The sequence below is a fragment of the Dipodomys merriami genome, unplaced genomic scaffold, assembly GCF_024711535.1.
Source record: "Dipodomys merriami isolate MVZ:Mamm:240054 unplaced genomic scaffold, mDipMer1.0.p SCAF_202, whole genome shotgun sequence".
Taxonomy (NCBI): domain Eukaryota; kingdom Metazoa; phylum Chordata; class Mammalia; order Rodentia; family Heteromyidae; genus Dipodomys; species Dipodomys merriami.
The window spans coordinates 756,837-779,871 of NW_027203405.1; the positions used below are offsets into that span (position 1 = coordinate 756,837).

At 55.2% G+C, this 23,035-nt stretch overlaps 1 protein-coding gene across 3 annotated transcripts in view; it reads left to right on the forward strand.

The window, feature by feature from the left end:
• Rptor (regulatory associated protein of MTOR complex 1) overlaps positions 1–23,035 on the forward strand; it is a 287,902-nt gene that overhangs the window by 251,262 nt on the left and 13,605 nt on the right. For all 3 annotated transcript variants that reach the window (XM_070031607.1, XM_070031605.1, XM_070031608.1), the window contains 5 exons: positions 169–327; positions 6,801–6,919; positions 16,400–16,503; positions 16,948–17,122; positions 18,622–18,732. In XM_070031607.1, coding sequence (XP_069887708.1) covers positions 169–327; positions 6,801–6,919; positions 16,400–16,503; positions 16,948–17,122; positions 18,622–18,732 — 668 coding nt within the window. The remainder of the gene's footprint in view (positions 1–168; positions 328–6,800; positions 6,920–16,399; positions 16,504–16,947; positions 17,123–18,621; positions 18,733–23,035) is intronic.

Here is a 23,035-nt window from a genome sequence, read left to right on the forward strand (position 1 = left end):
TCACACTGCACATGCACGTGTCTGAGCGTGTATGTAGGGTCAGCATATATATGCAATTGTGTGGTAAGCTTTGCTTTCAGAGGAAGCTCATGTTTCATTAACTGAGACCAAAGGAGGGTGGTGCCGGTGCCACCCGTCCTGACCTGCTTTCTCCCCGGCTCTGGCCAGCGGGCAGCTCCGTGGCGTTCTCCCCAGGGAACCTGAGCACCAGCAGCAGCACCAGCAGCACTCTGGGCAGCCCTGAGAACGAGGAGTACATCCTGTCCTTCGAGATCATCGACAAGATGCGCCGCGTCAGCTCCTACTCGGCCCTCAACTCCCTCATCGGTGAGTCCCGGCCCCTCCCGGGCCCGCACGGCCTTCTGTGTCAGGCAGACGGCCCCAAACTACCCCAGCTGGACAAGGAAAGGTAAAAATGAGGCGGATGTGAAGGAGCGGGAGAAGTGCTGCCCGGGTCTCGGGGGGCTGAGGCACATCGGACTGTGGAGTGTCACGCGCCGGTCGGGGTGCGGGAGCTGGTCACCCGCCGCCGGCCGCCACCGCCTGCCCTCTGTGGGGAGAGAAGCTCCCTGGGCTGGGCCCTGGCCAGGCTGAGCCCCAGGGGTCCTGCCGGTGTGGGCTGAGGAGGGCGGTGGGCGGGGTCCCGTCCCACGCCAGCAGTGCCGTGCTCACCAGCGCGCAGCGTCAGCGGCTTGAGCGCCTCCTCATAGGGCAGAGGCTTGCTCCCGAAAGCCCCCTGGGTGAGATCGGGAGGATCCCAGCTCGAGGCCAACCCAGGCAGCCAAGTCCATGGGGCCTGGCTGTGACAGAAAGCCTAATAAAATTAGAGGGCCCTGTCCCAGGTGTGCACAGCTGGGCGGGAAGTAAGACCCTATGTGTACAATAACCAGTATGAGACGGGTGGCGGCGGCATGGCTTTGCAGTACAGCACCCTCATGACAGGCAATAAAACCCTGAATTCAAACCCCAGGACTGTCAAAAAACAAAACAAAAATCTCACGTCAAGCGTTGTCTCTGTGGCAAGGCGGGGCTCACTCTGCTCTTCCCGCCGCTGCCCCCGGGGTCCTGGCTGCTTTCCGTCTTCTGGCCCTCCTCCTGGGCTGGCAGTGCCTCGGCCGCTGCGGCCTCCCCCAGGCCTGTGTGGGCCCGTCCCACGCATGGCTCCCCACCCACGGGGACAGTTCCGCAGCTTCGTCCCCAGCTGGTTTTTTCCTCACAATTATCCGGGTTGTTCTTAACCCTCCCGCGTGCCTTTTGTCAGTGAGGTCCAGTGTGCTCATAGGCTCGCTGATGGTAGTTTAGCTTGAGCTAAGACTTCCCGAAGCCACCTGTCAGCCCAGGACCCGTGAGGCCGTGCCCCGCGGGACCTGAGCTGATGGGTGAGCCTGCGGAGCTGCCGGGCTGCCGAAGGCCCAGGCCGCTTCCCCTGCGCAGTAAGCATGGTGCTCGCTTGCGCAGTGGACGCTTCCGGTCGGGGGTTTAGAAGTCCGACCCGGCCCGCTGACTCGTCTCCTGACGGAGGCCTCGCTGGCCTTGGTGGTGTGAGAATGGAGGAGTCATGTTTTGTCTGCACACAGGAGAGGACACGAGTTTGCCTGTGTGTCCAGGGAGCGGGACCCACATCCTGACCCTGCCCCCTGCTCTCACACTGATGCTCAGCTCCCTCTGGGTCCTTCAGATCCTACAAAACTAGAAGGGAAATGTTTTTAGATTAAGTTTTTGGAAAGAAAAGTAAGACCACAATGTGGCGTTGCTCCAGCATCCGCCCCGTGCCTAGTTAGCAGGGCGGCACGCTCACCCAGCTGCGGCTGCCGTGTTCACACGGCCACTGTGCTCACAAGAGCGTGTGTTCACACGGTGCACAGGGCCCTTCCCCATTGACAGCTAATTTCTTTTTCATTTCAACCAAAGGGCAGCAGTCTCTTCAGCCTCTTGCATATTGCAGAAGTTTGCACAGACATGGCAACCTAGAATATGGCATTTTGGTATCTGTTCCCCAGACCAGCTCCTTCCAGAAACCCTGGCCCTGCCTCCGCCCTGCCTCCCCACCAGCGTCACGCATGTGCCCTGCTGCCATGGCTGCAGTCACCTTGCACACAGCAGGGCCAGGCCACAGCAGGGCGGTGTATCTGAATTGGATCCCAAGCCTCCATACCTCCCACATCTTGAGATCTGACAGCCAAGTGTAACCCGAAATGAGTCCTTCCCCATTTTAGGGCAGTATCTCAGCTCACACTCGGCCACTTGCTGGAGAGCGTCTGGCTCTCTTGAACAGTCCAGCCTAGTGCTGACTCCCGCCTCTCAGCAGGACTCAGCAGGCATCAACACAGCACCCCAGGGTGGCTTCCAGCCCTGTGTGTGAGACCCAAGCCCCTGCCATCCACACAGCCCATAGCAAGGGGTTCTTCTCGGGCAGTGTCTCCGCCACATCTCCACGTTGCGTCAGTGCCATTTTATTCTCACATTTCTGTGAAGTGGTTCTTGCTGGGGTGTGCGGTGAGCAGCCCTGCCTGCCCTTCCGCCTCGCCCCATCCCTCCTCCTCACATTCCCCGGGCTCAGGGTGGACAGTGCGCAGGGAGGGTCTGCCGGCCTGTGTCCAGAGCCCACCGCGCTGCCCCTCCTGCTGCCCTGGCGCTGTGCCCAGCGTGCATGCAGTGCCACACTCCATTGAGCTCCATCCGCCAAGGCTCTGCTCCAGGCCTGTCACTCTGTTTCTGCAGAGACAGGCATGCGAGACTGCTTCTGTGTGGGGACCTCACAGAGAGGTGTGGCAGCCTCCAGCCTGTGGCTCAGCATGGAAATCTTGTTCTGAAGGTCCTGAGCCTCAGAGCCAGGACCTGCGTTTTCACAGCTCTACCAGTGACAGCATTTTGAAAACCCGTCTCCATGGCAACCAGTCCCAGGTAGAGCTGCTGCCGGGGCAGGAGGGCGCCAAAGGCCAGCAGCAGCGGGGAGCTAGCCTCTGTCACCCTCAGTGCCGAACCCCACCCTGCAGCACCCAGGACTCCCTGCCAGTCCAGGGGAACCTCTGACCCTTTCCAAGAGTCAAACTTTGCACCCTGTCGCAGGGCGCAGCTCTGAGGCCCTGCAGCTGTGGCTCCTGGGAGGTCCGGGTTTGCGTGATGCGATCACAGGGCCTTGGCTGAAAGGAGCGCAGGCCCACTGTTAACGCTGGCCAGGAGGCGGCCGGGGGACCCCCCTCTCCCCGCTTCCGCAAGACTTGGATGCTTCTGCCAGAAAACGGCATTGAGAGGTTGAGCAGATGGGTGTGCAATGTCACGTGACGGCCAGCCCCTGGGAAGCCCCGCGAGAAGGACTGGCGTGCCACGGGTGCCCGGGGCCCCGCCAGAAAGCCGCTGGCCTGGAACGGCCCAGGCTCCCACCCCGGCCTGCCACCTTCACCCCCACAGGAGTGGCCCTGGGACTGAGGGCGCCGCGCTTGCCGGGAGCCGCGCGCGGGAGGCCATAGCGCTGCAGGGCCCAGGAAGCGGGCGGGTGGAGCAGGTTGTGGTGGTTTCCCTAAAGCCCCTCTGAGCCCTGGTTCAGCCCTGGAGAGGGGAATGTCACCCAGTCACCAGGGCAGGAAGGGGTCTCAACATAGGGACAGACTTAGAAATCCTGAGCCTTAGGAATTGTTTCCAAGGGGAGCTCAAAGGTTCTCGGCCACCCACACCCAATGGGAAGGCGTGACCCCACGCTGCCGACCCCTGGAGACTGAGGACCACGGCTCTCACCTCCAGTGAGGTTCCGGGGCCCGCTGGGGCTCCGGAGTTTAGACTTGGCCACAGCCCCAAGCAATTTCCCTCCATCATATGCTGTTCAGAAAGCGGTGGCCGCTGCTCGGAAGAAATCAATCCCAGAACGTTTGTTATGGTCTTTTATTACTTCCAGTCTAGACACGAAAATCAGCCTTCCGTAGTCAGAGCTCTGCGTGTAGCAGGCAGCTCTTCAGCCCGCAGTTCCAGCCCTCCCAGCTCCCGCCGCCCCCCGACACGACCTGTGTCCTCACTCAGCCCTGTGGCCACTGACTTTGGGAGGAGGTGGAAGTTCCGTTTTAGAGAGGGCAGACTTAAAAGCAAGACAGCGGGACTGGGAATGTGGCTCAGTAGTAGAGTGCTTGCGTCGCAGGCATGAAGCTTCAGTACCACATACACAGAAAAGGCTGAAAATGGCGCTGTGGCTCAAGTGGTAGAGCACTATCCATGAGCAAAAGAAGCTCAGAGACAGCTCCCAGGCCTTGAGTTCAAGCCCCAGGACTGGCAAAAAAAAAAAAAAAAAGAGACAACCATGTGATAGAAACTCTACAGTGGCCAAACCCCAAAAAGAGGTGAAATAAAGGTGTAACTCATTATCAGTTTTGGTTTTGCCAGTGAGTAATGCTGTCTGTTGAAGTCAGAGACGGTGAATAGTGACATAAAAGTCAATTACAAGAAAGGCAGCACCATGCTGTAAATTCCCCAGAGCTGGCGATGATAGCTATCCACATCACCCTCTGCGCCCCACACTGCGCCAGGCCTTCTGGAGGGTTCTCCGGAGACCCTGACCCGGCCACCTGCCCCTCAGCCTCGGCATCTGTCACCCCCACCTAATGCAAGACGCCTCCGTTTGCACAGCTTCAATAGGGCAGAGCTGGGACCCCCACCCCGCCCGGCCCCCGCCCCTGTCGGGTTTAGGGGCGCTCGGCATCTGTGTGTGAGAGTCTAGACCTCACTCCTCACGCTGCTCCTGCCCTCCTCCCCTCGCGTGCATGACTCCTTCCTGTCCCTAGCCCCCCTGTGCTGTGTGACCAGGGTCCGCCGGCTGAGTCAAGCCGCTTTAGCGGCGGCATCACACCTTCACAGCGCCGTGTCACCCGGCAGGCGCGCGTCGCAGGAAGCCGCTCCCATGCGGAAGTAGGAGAGGCGGAAGGGGTCTAAGGCGCTCATCGTTGGAGCGCTGGCTGTTGGTGGAGGGCGTTCCCAGCTCCGTCCCAGGGGCTGCCTCATTTCTTTTTAAGTGAGGCAGAACGCACCCCGCTTCCTTCTCTGGCCGCTCCCCCTGCCTGCCCCCATCCTCTTGAAGATACGGCTGCTCCTCCCCCCTTCCCCCCCCCCCCGTTGCACAGAGCCCGGCCCCCATACGTAGGCATCCACTGGAGCAGGAAAGGAGCCTGGAGGGGAGTTTGCCCCTGAGACCTGGGTTGCTTCCACCACAGTTTCCTCAGACTTTGTTCATCAGTCTGGGGTTGCGTTCGAGGCTTCTGTTCTGTGGCTGAGTTGCGGCAGCACAGGAGAACAATGGGTGGACAGACAGGGATTTTATTGGGCAGCTGTGCTGCCAATCAGGCTGGAGGGCTTGGCCGGGCATCTCACGTCACTGAAGTGGAGGTCGGCCCCGAGCCTGGTCTCCTGACCCACATGCCCCCTGGCTCCTGAGAGCAGGGCTGTGTGCATGGGGCAGCGCAGGGCCCCCGCACCGGAGGAGCGCACCATACGAGCACCATTTATAGGCCTTGGAGTCACCGCCGCTGGAGCCATCACCCCCAGAGGTGCTTTTCTTAGGACTCCCCCTGTGACACTGGCTCTCCTGGCCCGGCTTGGATGGAACACAGGTGGCACTGAGCATTCACTCACCACACCGGCCTTGCCCTCTGAGCAGCCTCCTCAGAGGCTCCTCGTTCCTTCTTTGCCTCCCCCATCTAGCATGGCATGCCCAGCACCACAGCCCCTGGCTCCAGCAGCTCCCAGGCAGGACCCCTGACGCTGAGTTTGCAGGCTGCGTGTGATTGGATATCTGGGTCCAGTTGTGCCGCTCCAAAGGCTCTGTGTGTTTAGGCTTCATGTGTTCTCCAAGCCTTCTCAGCACTCCTTCTTTGCTTCCCCTTCAAAGCCAGGCCCTGTCCTGGAAACAGCGGGCAGCAGGGCTCTCTGGCCTCCAGCCTGCTCTGCTCTGCCAGAGGCAACTCCCGCCTTTGAGCCGTCAGGATCCTCACTAGGATTTCTGCAGTCAGCTGAGCCCCTGGCAGACCTGCCCCACCTGTTTGCGTGCCCTGTGCAGCCCTGAGCCTTGCACTGAGGGCTGTGGACAAGTGGGGAGACTCGGGGGCAGAGGGCCTGTCGTGTGCCACTTGCATGCTTTCCTAGGAGCTCAGAACAGTGCCAGTGTGTGGGGACCAGAGGAGCCCAGGAAGGCTCAGGCTCAGGGCACACGCTGAGTGCACAAGGGCTGTGACAGAGCCCTGTACCCCACATACCTGGTATGCAGTGGGGGTGAGGGTGGCCCCTGGGAACCTTGTTATTGTTTGGGATAGAGTATGGATATAACTAGAGACAGATAGATAGATAGATAGATAGATAGATAGATAGATAGATAGATAGATAGATAGATACTACTCTGGCCCATCAGTCTGGCATCTTCTGCCTCAGCCTCCTGATTGCTGAGGTGCTAGGTGTGCTCCACCATGCCCAGCTGTTCCAAGAATTCTGGAACATCGGATCAAATGCTGCACCCAGGACCAAGTGCAAATCCTAACCTTTTCTAGCCTCAGACAATGAGACCTGTAAAAGCAAGTCTGTCTGCTCCTGGCCTATTACAGGGTAATGAGCTGGGCAGCTTCCTGTGCAGCCCCAGCTTATTAACACACCCCTCCTCGTCCCCAGCTTATTAGCACACCCTGCCTGATGCTGAGATCATAGTGCACCCCTCCTGATGCTGAGATCAGATCAGTAGTGCACCCCTGCTGATGCTGATGTTAGATGTCACAAAATAAAGCTACTCCGAAGCTGCCAACCCATGCTACTAAAATGTTTCTCTTTCTTAGGTGTTTCTTTCAATAGTGTCTACACTCAGATTTGGAGAGTCTTATTGCATCTGGCGGCTGATCCCTATCCAGATGTTTCTGATTTGGCCATGAAGGTGCTCAACAGCATCGCCTACAAGGTATGTGTTCCCAGAGGTGTCCCCTGGGGCCGTAGCGTCTCTGGTTTTAAGTAGTGGATACTCAACAAGCTCTCGGCACATTAAAGGCTGCACACGATGGCTTTAAAATTCATGAATAAAATGGAGTTCCAACAGACATCGCTCATCTGGAGGTTCATAGTAGTGTCTGAGCTGCATCTAGGTGTAGCATCTTCAGGGGCATTATTCTGTGTGGCCTTCCCCATCCGCGGGGTCTGTAGTGATGTCCTTGGCCGTGTTCTTGGCTCTTGTTCATGACAGCCTCACTGAAGGAGACTTTTTCAGAGAACCCATTTGGGGGTCACTAGCTTTGGGTTTGGTTTTGGTTTGGCTTTTTTCCTGCTTATTTTCCATATTAATTTTTTTTTTCAAATTGTGAACTATTTTGTTTCTTCTTCCACAATCATCTGTAAATTAAGGTGAAGGCTTAAAACCAACGATGGGGCAAGTAAATAAGGCTTTCTGATTTGTATAAGCATCACTCTGAAGATCTGCCTTTACAAGAACTTTCCAGAGGCTTTTTAAAATTTGAGTTCCATATGTTTCAGTTGCTTACATCAATACTTTCGGGCAGAATCAGCAGATGAGAGCATTGCTTTCAGGCTTTTCCTATTTTAGAAGACAGTAGGGGCTGGGAAGGTGGCTCAGTAGTAGAGCGCTTGCCTTGCATGCATGAGGCCCTGGGTTTGATTCCTCAGCACCACATAAGCAGAAAAAGCCAGAAGTGGCGCTGTGGCTCAAATGGTAGAATGCTAGCCTTGAGCTGAATTGCTGAAGGACAGCGCCCAGGCCCAGAGCTCAGGCCCCATGACTGACAAAAAAAAAAGTGCCGGGCGCTGGTGGCTCACGCCTGTAATCCTAGCTACTCAGGAGGCTGAGATCTGAGGATCGCGGTTCAAAGCCAGCCCGGGCAGGAAAGACCGTGAGACTCCTATCTCCAATAAACCACCAGAAAAAACCGGAAGTGGCGCTGTAGCTCAAGTGGTAGAGCGCTCGCCTTGAGCTGAAGAGCTGAGGGACAGCGCCCAGGCCCAGAGTTCAAGCCCCACGACCGACAAAAAAAAAAAAAAAAAAAAAAAAAGTACATCCGATCCTGAATTCATATGTTTGTATGTACACGCACGTGTGTGTGCATGTGCACTTGTGCACACATACTGGCCATGGGTTTTGAACTTGGGACCGAAGCATTGTCCTTGAGTTTCTTTTGCTCAGGACTAATGCTCTACCACATTGAGTTACAACTCCACTTCTAGATTTTTTTTTTCTGGTAGTTTATTGAAGATCAGAGTCTCATGGACTTTCCTGCCCAGGCTGACTTCAAACCACAATCCTCAGGTCTCAGCCTTGTGAGTAGCGTTACAAGCATAAGCCACCAGCTGCCAGCCAAATCTGAGTTCTTAATCTTGTCTCTAAATCTGTTCCTGCTGTTCGTGTCCAGTCACTCCTGTCATTGGTGGTGTGTACCTGGGGAGCTCTGTGGTATCTTCTCCGTTACCAACGTCCCACTATACCCCATTACACCTTCCCAAGTCCTATGGGCTGTGCCTTCAGAATAAAATTCAGGTGTATCTGGTTCTCTTGCATGACTACCATCCCCAGGGAGCCACCTTCTCTCTCCACCTCTTGTTTGGTCTTACCATTTCCTCTCTCCTCCCAATGACCTAAAGCGATCCTGCCACACCATCCGTCACCCGGTTGATCGGCAGTGTTGATTTGGCTGATGTGGCTGGCTAGGCCCTTCCTCCCTCCAGCTCCATGTGAGTCCCTCCCGAAGCTGTGTGCTGGGTCAGAGAGGTTGCCACCCCTGATAGAGGAGGACCGGTCTTCGGTCAAAGGTGTACGGGTGGCTGCGCTCCTCTGCTAGAACCTGCAAGCAGGCGTCACAGTGTTTTTACTGGTGGTCACTCTTACTTTCTGGCTTCCTTCTGTTCCGTGTGGGGCTTCTGAACGCAGGGCCGCCCACTTCCTTAGTTTGCTGGCTGTGCTGGCTCTCTACTTGAACTTCAGTCCTTCTTGAGCCATATCTTCAGTCTATCGCCCTTTTTCATTTTATTACATATATGTATATTTTTGCATATTATATGTTTTATTTTTTATATATACATGTATATATATTTTTTTCATTTCACTTTATTTTTTTCTGATCCTGGGGCTTGCGCTCAGCCTGGGCACTGTCTCTGAGCCTCTTTGTGTTCAAGGCTAGTGCTCTACCACTTGAGCCACAGCACTATTTCTAGCTTTTTTAATTTGTTGAGTAATTTTTTGGAGATAAGAGTCTTACAGACTTGCCTGCCAAGGCTGGCTTCAAACTGCAGTCCTCAGATCTCAGTTTCCTAGGTAGCTAGGATTACAGGCATGAGCCACTGACAACCAGCTATTTATTTTTTGAACTAGCTTTAAGTACTTGTTCAAAGGAGGTGCCATATAACAAAGCAGTTTATGAATACATCTTTGTTATTGTTGGTGGTGGTAGTGGTGGTGGTTGTGGGGCTTGAACTCTGGGCCTGGGCGCTGTCCCTCAGCTCTTCAGCTCAAGGCTAACCCCCCACCACTTGAGCCATAGCACCACTTCGTTTTCTGGTGGCTTATTGGAGATAAGAGTCTCACGGACTTTTCTGCCCAGGCTGGCTTTGAACCTCAATCCTCAGGTCTCAGTCTCCTGAGTAGCTAAGATTAGAGGCATGAGCCATCAGCGCCCGGCTGTACAATACATCTTAATCAGTGTCACCCCTTCAGTATTTTTACCCCCTTCAACCTACCCCTTCCCTTATTTTTCTTAATTTTATGGTAGCTACAATGAATTCTTCCTCCCTGTATTCGTCTTTCCCTTTCCCCTTGGCCCGAGTCCTGTTTCCTGGTGTTGATTTTACTGGGCTTTGACTTAGTCTATCTAAAAGATGATAGCATTTGAGCTCTCCATAGAGGGTACTGTGCTTCATTTAATTCAGTTCACTTGACATACCACTTGCGTATTCACTCAAAGATTAATAGATACATTCTAGCTACCACAAATGAGGGAAACCACGCGACCTTTGTTTCTCTAGGTCTAGCTTGCTTCACTTAGTTTAATTTTTTCCCACCCTTTCCATTTCCTTACGAATGGTATAATCTTTTTAAAAGATGAATAAAATTCCAATGTGTATATATACCACATTTTCCATTCCTCCATTATGGGCATCTGGGCTGATTCTAATTGCTTAAGGTACAAATGCAGGCCATTAATTTTAGTCCTGTATTCTTCGAAGATTATAAACCAGCTTCCCCCATCCTCCTTTTTTGTGCCGGTCCTGCAGCTTGAACTCGGGCTGGGGCTCTGTCCATGAACTTTTATACTCAAGTCCAGACTCTACCACTTCCAAGTTTGGGGTGGTTCATTAGAGATAAGAGTCTCATGGACCTTCCTACCTGGCTGGCTTTGAACTGCAATCCTCAGATCTCAGCCTCCTGTCTAGCTAGGATTATAGGTGTGAGCCACTGGTAACCAGCTCCCAGTCTTCTTGTTAAGTTCTAGAATTTTCCCCTCAGTTTTCTTTTCCTACCTGTGGATTGTCACTCTGGTGAACAGACTGTCATTCAGATTTCAGGGCCCCTTCCTGGTGGAGTAGTCCTCCCCCGGTCCACACCCCTCACACACCAACTGCCCGGCCTCCCTGGGGCCCGGCGCTGTGCACTCTCTCCCTGAGTGCTGCCTCCCACCCCCCCACCCCCCCCACCCCCCGCCCTGGGTTTCCCCGGCACTGGCTGAAATCCGCTGGCAGGCCACAAGCTGGGTGGGATCATTGTTCCCTTACACAGGCCCATCCAGCCTCTGAAACAGGCGTCTCCTGTTTGTCTTTCTGGTTTTCTTACATGTGGAACTAGACATCATTCCTTATCAGAATCGTAACGGCTTGATAGAAGTTCAAGCGTGCAGGAGGTGCGCAGGGGAGGCCGCTCCTGGCGCTCCCTCACGCTCCTCTGAACCTTCACACCGGCCACGTCCCCAGGGCCACTCCGTCCAGGAGGCAGGAGCCGTGGCTTTCAGCTCCCGCCCTCCGGTGTCTGTTCTATCCCTACCCCGTAACAGTAACAGTTTTAAAATGCTACGGCATTCCATCTCCCCTTTCTCTTTAAAGCAGCAATAATACTAGTAATGCCCAAGTAAATTCTGTGTTTTAAACTCAAGAGATGTGGCCACATAGCCGGGCGCTGGTGGCTCACGCCTGTAATCCTAGCTACTCAGGAGGCTGAGATCTGAGGATCGCGGTTCAAAGCCAGCCCAGGCAGGAGAGACCGTGAGACTCCTATCTCCAATAAACCACCAGAAAACCGGAAGTGGCGCTGTAGCTCAAGTGGTAGAGTGCTCGCCTTGAGCTGAAGAGCTGAGGGACAGCGCTCAGGCCCAGAGTTCAAGCCCCACGACCGACAAAAAAAAAAAAAAAAAAAAGAGATGTGGCCACATAAAAGGCCTTCCATCGCAGGTAGACATGGTGTCCGCCAGTGCTGACCTGGCCAGTAGAACTTAGGCTGGCCCTTTTGGGACAAGCCAGACTGTTGGGGCTGCCCATCCCCCACTTCCGTGGCCATCCTCTGTGACGAGCTACAGTGGCACTTGGGAGACACAGCCTCGGGTGGGCGTCCACGCGGTCTGCTGTCATGTGACCCAGCCTATGGAAAAAGGCTGCTCAACCAGGTTAACATTTGCATGTTTAATGAAAATGAACAAGTGACCCAGATTATCTGCGATTTCAACTAAGAACAGTTGGAAAGAATAGGATTGACTTAAACAGAAAATGATTTTTTTTATTTTTTTATTGTAAAGATACTATACAGAGGGTTACAGTTACATGAGTGAGGTAATGAGTACACTTCCTATTGAGCATTGTTACCCCCTCCATTGTTTTCCCCCTACCATCCCTTCCCTCCCTACCTTCCCCGACATTCTTTTTTTTTTTATTGTGATTAAGTGATTACATAATTTCCCAAATTTCACAGTATTGTGGAATAATGATGCTCATTTAAAGTCACAAGTTCATTCTAACTTTCATGGAGCAAATTGTTTATCACAGTCTATAACATATAACGGTGGGGGTTGGGAAGGTGGCTCAGTGGTAGAGCACTTGCCTTGCATGCCTGAGGCCCTGGGTTCGATTCCTCAGCACCACATAAGAAAAAAGCCGGAAGTGGCGCTATGGCTGAAGTGGTAGAGCGCTAGCCTTGAGCTGAAGAGCTGAGGGACAGCAGCACCCAGGCCCAGAGTTCAGGCCCCACAACTGGACCAAAAAAAAAAAAAAAAACATATAACGGTGTACACATATACACCATACATGTGATCAGCAGCATGGGGATATTTAGTAGTGGTTCGACCAGATGAGTAGGAGTTCTTTGTTTCTTAAGGCCTGTTAATTTTGTCGTATCACCTAACATTTTGGATTTAGCATCCACTTATCAGGGAGACCATGTACTGTTTGTCTCTTTGCTCTTGGCTTACCTCGCTCAACATGATTCCTTCTAGCTCCATCCATATCCCTGCAAATGCCATTATTTTTTCATTTCTAATGGCTGCATAATATTCCATTGTGTATAGATACCACAATTTTTGGATCCATTCATCTGTGGTGGGGCATCTGGGTTGTTTCCATATCCTAGCTATTGTGAACAGTGCTGCAATAAACATGGAGGTGCACGTGTCCTTGTATATTGGTTCCTGTTGTTCAGGGTAGATGCCTAGAAGTGGTATGATTGGGTCGTAAGGGAGGTCAATCTTTAGTTTTCTAAGGACCCTCCAGACTGCTTTCCAAAGTGGTTGTATAAGTGTACATTCCCACCAGCAGTGTAATAGGGTTCCTCTTTCTCCACATCCCCTCCAGCATTTGTCGTTGGCTGATTTGTGGATGTGGGACATTCTGAATGGGGTAAGGTGGTATCTTAGGGTTGTCTTTATTTGCATTTCCTTCACCACCAGGGATGGTGAACATTTCCTCATGTGTTTCATTGCCATTTTTATTTCTTCATCTGAGAAGTCTCTCTTTAGTTCCCTTGCCCATTTAGTAATTGGTTTGTTAGGTTTGGGAGGGATTAGTTTCTTGAGTTCCCTGTATATACAGGATGTTAACCCCTTGTCTGATATATTGCTGGTAAATATTTTCTCCCAATTAGTTGGTTGTCAGAAAATGATTTTTAACTATATTTTAGTTTCCTATTTGGAGCAAACCTGTCATTAGCACGCCCGTCATTCCAGTGCTCAGAAGGCTGAGGCTGGAGAGTTGTGAGTTCAAGGACAACCCAGGCAGCAAAGCAAGATCTCGAAGCAAGAGCCACAACAAAGGAAGCCTTGTCACTGATACCCAGCCTGCTTGCCTTGCCTTTCGCCCCCCCCCCCCCCCCGCTGGTCCCCGGTGCCGGCATGAACGCAGGAGGAGGCGGAAGCCTTGCCTTTCGCCCCCCCTCCCCCCACCCCCACCCCCCCCCCCCCCGCTGGTCCCAGGTGCCGGCATGAACGCAGGAGGAGGCGGAAGCCTTGCCTTTTGTCCCCCCTCCCCCCACCCACCCCCCCCCCCCCCCCCGGCTGGCCCCTGGTGCTGGCATGAACGCAGGAGGAGGCGGATTTGCTCTGGCTTGTGGTTTCAGAGGTTTTCATCATGGCAGCCAGGAAACGGATTCTGTGCTAGTGGCTTCTTCCTTCTTCCTCTCCTACTCCATCTGAGCCCAGCCTGTCCGATGGTGCTGCCCATGCTCAGGTCCCCTCGGGTGTGCTTGCCTAATGGCTGAGGTATCAGTCATAGACCGAAGCCCTGAGTTCAGGCTCCAGTGTCACCAAAAATCAGATTAATCATCATACCCACATGTTTCTTCTAAAACCATATTAAGCAGGCACTAGTGGCTCATGCCTCTAATCCTAGCTACTCTGGAGGCTGAGATCTGAGAATTGTGGTTCAGAGCCAGCCCAGACAGGAAAGTCTGTGAACTCTTATCTCTGGAAATGGTGCTGTGGCTCAAGTGGGACAGCGCCCAGGCCCAGAGTTCAGGCCCCACAATGACTAAAAAAAAAAAAAAGTCACATATGAATCCATACCATTGTAAGAAATGAACAGCACCATGTCTAAAGCGCCCGGTGTTCAGGGCTCGGGGTGTTTTCCACCCAGCCTCTGTGATTCCTTCCTGGTGCTTTTCTCTGCATTGGGTCAGGCTTGCTCTGTGCTCATGTGGTTCTGGTTGGAGCCTGGAGGCGGAAGTGGACCCTGCCACGCCGCTCCTCACCCTCCTCACCCAGCTTTAGCATCACATTGAGCCTGCGGTCTGGCTCGAAGGTTGGCTTTTGACCGAGTTCACTTTGCCAAACTGAAGAGCTGGCATGGTGCCGTGGCCTCGCCCTCACTGCTGCCCGGCTCTGTGTGCAGCCGCGGGTGTACCTCAGGGTTGGGTGTTCCGGGCAGGCTGCTGCCGGTGGGGGGGGCTCATCCACAAACCAGCCCCGATCTGGTGGCCGGGGGGGGGGGCCTGTCAGATTTGCCTGTCTGGGTGCTCCCACATGACAGGGCATGTGCCAGGAGAGACTGTCCCCAAGCTCTGACCCCTGCCTACATGTCATCTGTCCTCCCGGTCCCCTCCCTGACGGGGGTTCTGTTCACATCTGCGGATGACCCAAACCTGGGTGAGCCGGGCCCGAGGGCATCGGTGCCCCTGAAAACGCCCCCCGCCCCAGGCAGGTCACACCTGCGGTGTCTGAACGGGACAAGAGGAGCAGCACAGCCCGGTGCCTGCGGCACAGCCCTGTGTGTGGGCACGCGGCCCCCAGGCTGTCAGCCGCAGGCCCAGGCAGGCGCCCGGGCCCACGCTGCTTTCCCCAGAGGCGCCCGCCGGGAGCCCGGGAGGCCGCGCTGGCGCAGGAGAGGGGGTGGGATTCGTGGAAGTTCCCGTTCCAGCCCGGAAAGCCCTCTGTCTTCCCCATCACCACCCACTGCCTCCAGAAATTTTGAGAAAGCATGTGTTAAACTTCGCCTAAGTTTAAATCCTTCTCTCTTTTAGACTGAAGGAATCACTGGGCTGTCAGATTATGCCAGTAGAATTGGCTGCATGATTTAAATATCAAAGCAAAATCTAGTTCACCAAGAATGTGTATTACTCTTGTAATCAGAATATGAGAATCTGCCGGGCATGGGCGCGTATCTGGGAGAGGTGGGAGGGGCGAGGTGGAGGATTCCAGTCGGAGGTCAGCTCGGGCCAAGTCACAAGGCCGGAGGGGACAGGAGAGGGATGCACAGCCCTGGGAGGCGGGCGTTTTAAAGGCCAGGGTCTGGTGGGAAGCATTACCTCTGGTCGTTGGGTCTCTTTGGCTTCTGTCTGCCGCGCTTGTGGGGACAGCGTTCCTCATGGTGAAGCGAAGTTTAGAAACACGAGACCAGAGGGGCCTCCATGCAGAGCCTTCCAGGCCAGACACCGCTTGTCTTCTACATCTGCTCTTCTAGAAGGCTCGTCTCAGAGACCATCCATGGCAGAGGGGTCATTTCCACTAAAAAGCCTCTGGCCCCCTCCTGACCCAGGGCTCCGGTCAGCCCCAGCAGGCGCTCCCCGAGCCCGCGGTCTCAGTGCAAAGGCTCACAGATCCCCCCCAGCCACATCCTCCAGCCTCACCTCCTTGGCTCACAAGGGCTACCAAGGGCCAGACCTCAAACTCCCGGGTTCCCGCCTCTCCATCCCCCAGCAGACAGCTCCATTCCAGATCTGCACAGAATCCTGTTAAAACCCCAGATAAAGCCCGGGCCCTCTGGAACACCCTGTGTCCAGCCAGCGTGAGCTGGCCACGCACAGCCCCGGCCTCCCCGTCCATAGCAGGTGCTCTGTACCTGGACTGCACCCACCAGGCTGAGCAAGCATTCCCCCCCAAGTCGCAGCCCCAGGCCTTTGGATGTAAGGCCAGGCCCACCTTCCCCACCCCGAGCCCCCACAATTTTCACGAGCCCCTTGGGGGGCTCACAGCATGGGAGCAGCACAGTGGTGGCAGCCCCAAGGCCGCCCCAGGGGCCACCTGGCCAGCCACTGTCTGTCCTGACCCTTGGTCCCACCCCCGGCCTCTGGCTGCCTCCCTTGGGGCACCACCCAGCCCCGCTCTGAAAGGCTGAGCTCCTCTCGGCCCCGTGCAGCCGCACACGAAGCTGAAGTGTTGGGCATCAGAACGGGACAGAGTGGGCAGGGACGCGGGCCTGGCCCTCGGGGTGGCCCGTCAAAGGAAGGGGTCAGATTGGCCTCCTGCTGTTGTACACGCAGCGCCAGTCTTGTGCCCTGTCAAGGCTTTGCTGGTTCTGGAGAGCAGTTTCTAGAAGGGTGGATGAATGCCTCATTGCCGGCGCTGTCTCGCCTGCGGCCTCCTTGGCTGGACGACCTCCCACCATTGGGAAGCAACGGAGAAGCAGCCCCCGGCCTCCCCTGGGCCTCGCCGGGGCATCGCCCCGGCTTCCCGCCTCACTTGCTCTTTGCTTCCAGGCCACAATGAACGCCCGGCCGCAGCGCATCCTGGACACCTCCTCGCTCACGCAGTCGGCCCCCGCCAGCCCGACCAACAAGGGCATGAACATCCACCAGGCCGGGTGAGTGGGGGCTGGGCCCTGCCCGCAGCCCCTCCCCTTCCGGGCTCCCGCCCCTGGCTGCCTTGCTTTCCCTCCCAGCCCTCCATCAGGGCAGTCGGAGCACCAGGATTCCGCCCTATCGCAGGAGCCCCTCCACGTGCCCAGGGTGACGCAAAGCTGAGCTCAGCCGGGTTTCCCAGGGCTTCGGGGGGTTTGTCCAGAGAACCTGGGTTCCGCACATGGTGCCCGCAGGGTGGGCTGCACCTGCTCACATCAGCAAGCAGCATGGGTGGGCCTGAACACCGGGCACAGGGGCCTCTGCCAGCCGGGGTGACGGGCCTCCCTCGGTCAGCCGCTGGCATCGGGAAGTCAGGCAGCGCAGGACACCTCACACCTAGCGGGGAGGGCCTTGGGTCTCGCCTTCATGTGGCGGCGCTCAGTAGCGTTCTCTCCTCCTGACGACAGCGGCTCCCCGCCCGCATCCAGCACCAGCAGCTGCAGCCTGACCAACGACGTGGCCAAGCAGCCCGTCAGCCGAGACCTGCCCTCCGGCCGCGCCGGCCCCGCGGGCGCGCAGTACACGCCCCACTCCCACCAGTTCCCCCGCACACGGAAGATGTTCGACAAGGGCCCGGATCAGGTACGGAGAGAAGGCAGCTGTTTCTTTTGCGTGGCTGCTTATGCTCACTGGTGTGCCGACCGGGTGCTGAGGCCTGGGGCTGGGGGGTGTCCCCGCGCCCCCCCCGCCCTGGGACGCGCAGGCAGCAGCCCCCCCCGCCCTGGGACGCGCAGGCAGCAGCCCCCCCTGCCCTGGGACGCGCAGGCAGCAGCCCCCCCTGCCCTGGGACGCGCAGGCAGCAGCCTGGCTCAGCACCGTCCGCAGAGCCCGGCAGTGCTGGCACGCAGGGCGTCTCACCCGCAGACTTCCTGCTCTGCTCGTCTCGGCAACACTGCCAGGCAAAATACGCACGCGGAGTTAATTTGCGTCTTCCCTTCTTGGGTAAATAGCATTTTGCCTCCGCTTGATGTGGCAGCTGCTCTACAATGTTTATTCTGAATGGGTTGTTTGGTGTTTCCGTAAACATTCAATTAGTCGACACAGATCGGCACACACAGCTTATACAACGTTGCTTTTAAGTTGAGAAGGGAATCTCAGGGAGAAAAAGTGTCTCGCTCCAAGTTTCTTCGAGTCACGTTAAGAGCTGTCTGGCCTGGGCCAGCTGCTTTGTCACTCCCAGACACGAGGTCTGAACAAGGTTATCAGGACCTGCAGGGGTGCCCAGTGATTCTCCCGCCAGTGGAGAGGCATGGCTCACCACTGAACAAAGGAGTGATGCTACATTGCAGATGGAGTCAAGAAGCAGGCTCACCAAGTTGGTGACAGCATCACGTGACAGCAGGCAGGTCTCCACGTGCGCTGGCCAGCCTCAGCCCAGAGCCCCGCATGCATCAGTGCCCTACCTGAGCCCTGACTCGGGGGCAGGGGCAGGGGTGAGGCAGGAGCCACGGTTTGGGAGCACACGGCTGGCAACAGATAGCTGCCCCCTGTCCCTTCACCCCCGCCAGAGTCCCACAGGGAACCTGAGCTGCTGCCCCAAGGCACGAGATGAGCCCACCACCCGCCAGGTCCCCCTGCCAAGATGCAGAGAGGGACTGCTCCCAGACACCTACTGCCCACGGTAGGGAAGAGCCAGGGGAACGCCTGAGTAAAGTGCTCTCACGCTGCAGCTGCCCTGCGCGGCCGCCCGAGGAGCAGCTGTGCTGGGCGGCAGGGCCCTGGTCTCGAGCAGAGCATGCAACGGCGTCCCTCACATGCGCCCAGCATAACCTGCCACTGGTGCCACACCCTGTGCTGCGGGCACGGGGGGCAGACAGGAGACGGCTCGCTTGCTCCCTAGGATCAAAACCTCGCGGTGTCCATGAGCGACGTGAAAATAGTGTTTCTAGCGCAGTAAAGAATAGAACAGGGCTGGGCGCAGTGTGTCACACCTGTAATCTCAACACTTAGGAAGCTAAGATAGGAGCTCACAAGTTCAAGGCCAGCCCGGGTTACATAGTAGACCCTGTGTCAAAAACACAGGAAACAGAAAAAAAGGAGCTAATGTGTTTCCTTCTAACCTCCTTTCCGAATGCCCAAAGACGGCAGACGACGCGGACGAGGCTGCCGGACACAAAAGCTTCATCTGCGCCACCATGCAGACTGGCTTCTGCGACTGGAGCTCCCGGTACTTCGCCCAGCCCGTTATGAAGGTGCGTCCTGCGTCCGGGGCTGCGGGGGAGCCGTGGGGGGGGCACTCCCTTGGTGCCAGCACCCGAGGCCTGGAGCTCGCGCCCGCCGCCCCCTCGTGTGCCCTGACCGCTCGGCCTCGCGCTTGCCTCCTCCTCCCTCCCGGCGAGCCTCTGTCGTCTTCCTCACGGAGCCCCACTCGACCAGCTGGGAGCGGGGAGGCCAGCAGCGTGCCCTCCGCTGCGCCGCACGTGCTCAGCCTCTGCCCTCCCGTCACACACTGGCGACGTGGATGGTGACCCAGATGCTGTTTTGGGGACAGACAGCCACAGGGGCAGGCTTCCTCTCCCTTCCCCTTTTTTTTTTTTTTTTGGTCGGTTGTGGGGCTTGAACTCTGGGCCTGGGCGCTGTCCCTCAGCTCTTCAGCTCAAAGCTAGCGCTCTACCCCTTGAGCCACAGCGCCACTTCTGGTTTTCTGGTGCTTTTTATTGGAGGTAAGAGTCTCATGGACTTTCCTGCCCAGGCTGGCTTTGAACCTTGATCCTTGGATCTGAGCCTCCTGAATACTTAGGATTACAGGCGTGAGCCACTAGCACCTGGCTTTCCCTTACCTTCTTGTGGCACTATATCTAATTCCCTGGCAGGAGAGTGCCAGGCTGGCCCTTACCCTGCTTGCTGATGTGGAAGACACGTTGGATTAGCTCTGCAAGACGGTCTTCCCCGCCCGAGACAGGAACTGGGTGGAGGCTTGCGGCCCAGGGACTGCCTCTGAGACTCTCCATTACTCTCAGCAGTGGGGATTGGGGCCTACGAGTGTCTGTCCAATTCGGAATGGTTAGAACACTATGAAGTGTTTGGGGAGATCATATTGGAGCTGTTCAACAGTTCTTTAATACAGCGGCAGCCAGGCATGGTCGTGCATGCCTGAAATCCCAGTTCTCAGGAGGTTGAGGCTGGAGTATTACAAGCTCAAGGCCTTCTTGGGCTAGATAGTGTAACCTTGTCTCAAAATAAGATAAAAACTCATGGCAAACTAGAAACACTCGTGACAAAATACTGTAAAACAGGGCCAAAACTCACACTTACAAAACAATTGCAGTTATGTGTACGATGCACAGAATGCCAGACACTTATGAAAAAGGCCCCAAGGGGACACCTGAGTCACAGAGCACAAACCATGTGATCAGGACGGCACATCCCTGTCTTCTACCGTTTCTGTCCTGTACTACTTATACGATTATGCAAGTCACCATGGAGGGCTGTATCATCCTGTACTGATTGGAAGGCTTGGTGCGCAGTGGCAGGTGCCCGTCAGCACAGCACTCAGGAAGTGGAAGCCGCAGGATAGCCAGCCAAGGCAGGTCCTGGCACGCACGCTGGAGTCTGGTTCACGTGGTACAGCACGTGAACTAACAAAAACTAACAGCTGCAGAGATGGCCTGACCCAGGTGTGGAGCTCAGGCTGGGTCCGCAAGCACCAGATCCAGGAGCCGTGGGCCTCCCCTGAGCCGCCGCCTCCTGGTAGCCTCCAGCATGCCCTGCCCACGCAGAGCGAAGAAGGCCCTTTCCACTCACCGAGCCCTTGTGGTTTAGATAGGAAAGAACACACGCTCACACAGCAAACAAGCTTCTCAGACAATCAGCAAGCTCTGGGAAGCTTTCCCAGGTGGACCTGGGAAAGGGGCAGAGTTGTCCTTTAGGACCCACTGTGGTCTCTGGAAATCAAATGGAGTTTCGAAGGTCATGCGGGTGGGAGCCTGGCAGCCCACGCTCTTCTCCCACTGTCGGGCCAGGGGCTGACCAGGAAGCTGCTTCCTGAGACACTAGTGAGCAGCTTCTCCTCAAGTCCGTGAAAATGGCCTGCTGCCCGCCATCCGGCTAGATGAAAGGGAGGAGGGGCAGGGATGGGGCAGAGCACAGCACTGGGTTCTTTTAGACCAGGGTTGAGCCTGATGCTTTCCTTCCCAGGGGTTCGAGTGAGCGATTCTCCCTCAGGCATACAGAAGTGGGTGACGGGAGGAAGTTTCCAGAGAGCTGTGGCACCCAGCAGGGCCTGAACTTACTGGGAATGCTCCACACGGTGGGCATGGGTGCTTGCCCTGCACAGAGCCAAAGCAGGGTGTGCTGCTGGCCGGTGCCACACCTGCCTCTCCTTGGGTCTGTGCCTGTTCACCTGCCTCTCCTGGGTCTGTGCCCGTTCACCTGCCTCTCCTGGGTCTGTGCCTGTTCACCTGCCTCTCCCTGTGTTCCTGCAAGTGTATCTGAGGGTGCGTTCCCACAGACCTGCCAGCAGTGTCCTATAGCGCTGCCTGGTACAGGCAGGGCTGGTGAGCAGAGCATGGGAAACACCCTTACTGGCAGCAGTCTGAAGCAGTCGTGCTGACAGTAGGTGCCTGTGAGCACAGCCTTATGACCTAGAGATCCAAGTGATTTTGCTTTTGCATAAATAGAAAAGTTTTCTAAACTTTATTTTGTTTGTTTTTTTGGCAGTCATGGGGCTTGAACTCAGAGCCCAGGCACTGTCCCTGAGTTCTTAAGCTAGTCCTCTACCACTTTGAGTCACAGTACCACTTCCAGCTTTGTTTGTTTGTTTTTGATCGGTTGTAGGGCCTGAACTCTGGGCCTGGACCCTGTCCCTCAGCTCTTCAGCTCAAGGCAAGCGCTCTACCACTTCAGCCACAGTACCACTTCCAGTTTTCTGGTGGTTTATTGGAGATAAGAGTCTCACAGGGACTTTTCTGCCTAGGCTGGCTTCAAACCATGATCCTTAGATCTCAGCCTCCTGAGTAGCTAGGATTATAGGCGTGAGCCACTGGCCCCTGGCTTTTCTAAACTTTAAAAGAGGGAGCAGGGTGTTTTATCTTACTTTTTCCCTACCTTTTCAGGGTGTCTACATATGGGTATTCTTTTTATTCTTTTTGTTCTTTTTTTTAAATCATCTAATTGTGTGTAATGAAAATGCATGAGGACTTTTTTTACTTTCCTGTTTCACAGGTAAACTAAAAATACTACTAAGGCTAAGACAGGGCCTCAAAGAGTGAACAACACCAGTTCTAAACTGTTTCAAGTGCGCATAAGGAAATCAAATACAACTTAGAAGTAACATGAGACCTAGGGTGACCTTAATATGTACCCACGGCCAGGATTGGTAGGTGGGAATTAGTCCCCAGATCCATGATTGGTTGGGGAATTGGGCCCCACAGCTGTGATTGGTAAGTGGGATTGAGTCCCTAGAGCGGTGATTTGTAGCTTTTATTTTCTTCAACTCATATTTCAGTGTCATGTGTCTGTAAGATCCAAGAGGGCCATGTTCTGTATATGTTACCTTCAGATAATAACCCAACATTCTTCTCCATGTTGGTTTACATAGCTCACGTCTGCTATTTTAAAATAGTACGTGCTTAGAGACTTAGTGGATAGCCTTTCTTATTAAAGGAACTAGAGGGCTGGGAAGGTGGCTCAGTGGTAGAGTGCTTGCCTTGCATGCATGAGGCCCTGGGTTCGATTCCTCAGCACCACATAAGCAAAAAGCCGGAAGTGGCGCTGTGGCTCAAGTGTTAGAGCGCTAGCCTTGAGCTGAAGAGCTGAGGGACAGCGCCCAGGCCTAGAGTTCAAGCCCACGACTGGACCCAAAAAAAAAAATAAATAAACAAAATAAAGGAACTAGAACTGTCCATACAAAGGTTCTATAGTTGAAAACCTTTCCACAAAGAACCCTCCTGCCTGATTCATTTGGCTGTGTTACAGTTTTTTTTTTTTTGTTTTTTTGTTTTTGTTTTTGGGGGGGTCCGGTCGTGGTCCTGAACTGTGGGCCTGGGCGCTGTGCCTCAGCTCTTCAGCTCAAGGCTAGCGTTCTACCACTCGAGCCACAGCACCATTTCCGGCTTTTTTTTGTGTGTGTGCTTATGTGGTACTGAGGAATCGAACCCAGGGCTTCATGCATGCAAGGCAAGCGCTCTACCACTGAGCCACCTTCCCAGCCCTGTGTTACAGTTTAATAGGGCGTATCCCTCAGGCCCCAGCTAGTGAGGCTAACTTGGGAGGTAATGGAACTGTAGGGGCTGGGGCCTGGTTGGAGGAAGTAAGGCCTAGGTTTGTGCCCTGGAAAGATACACCTTGTCCCTGACCCTTTCTGTCACTCTGTGCCTACCGTCCACATCAGCCCTGCCCAAGAGCAGGAGAGCCAAGTGACTACGGATGGAAAGCTCCAAAAGCATGGGCCAGAGTCAAGCTTTCTTCTTTTATGTTGTTACGTCAAATGCTTTGTCAGTGCTAAGTCTGACCAGCACAACTGGTGATTCCATTGAACCTTAGAAGTGCTATCAG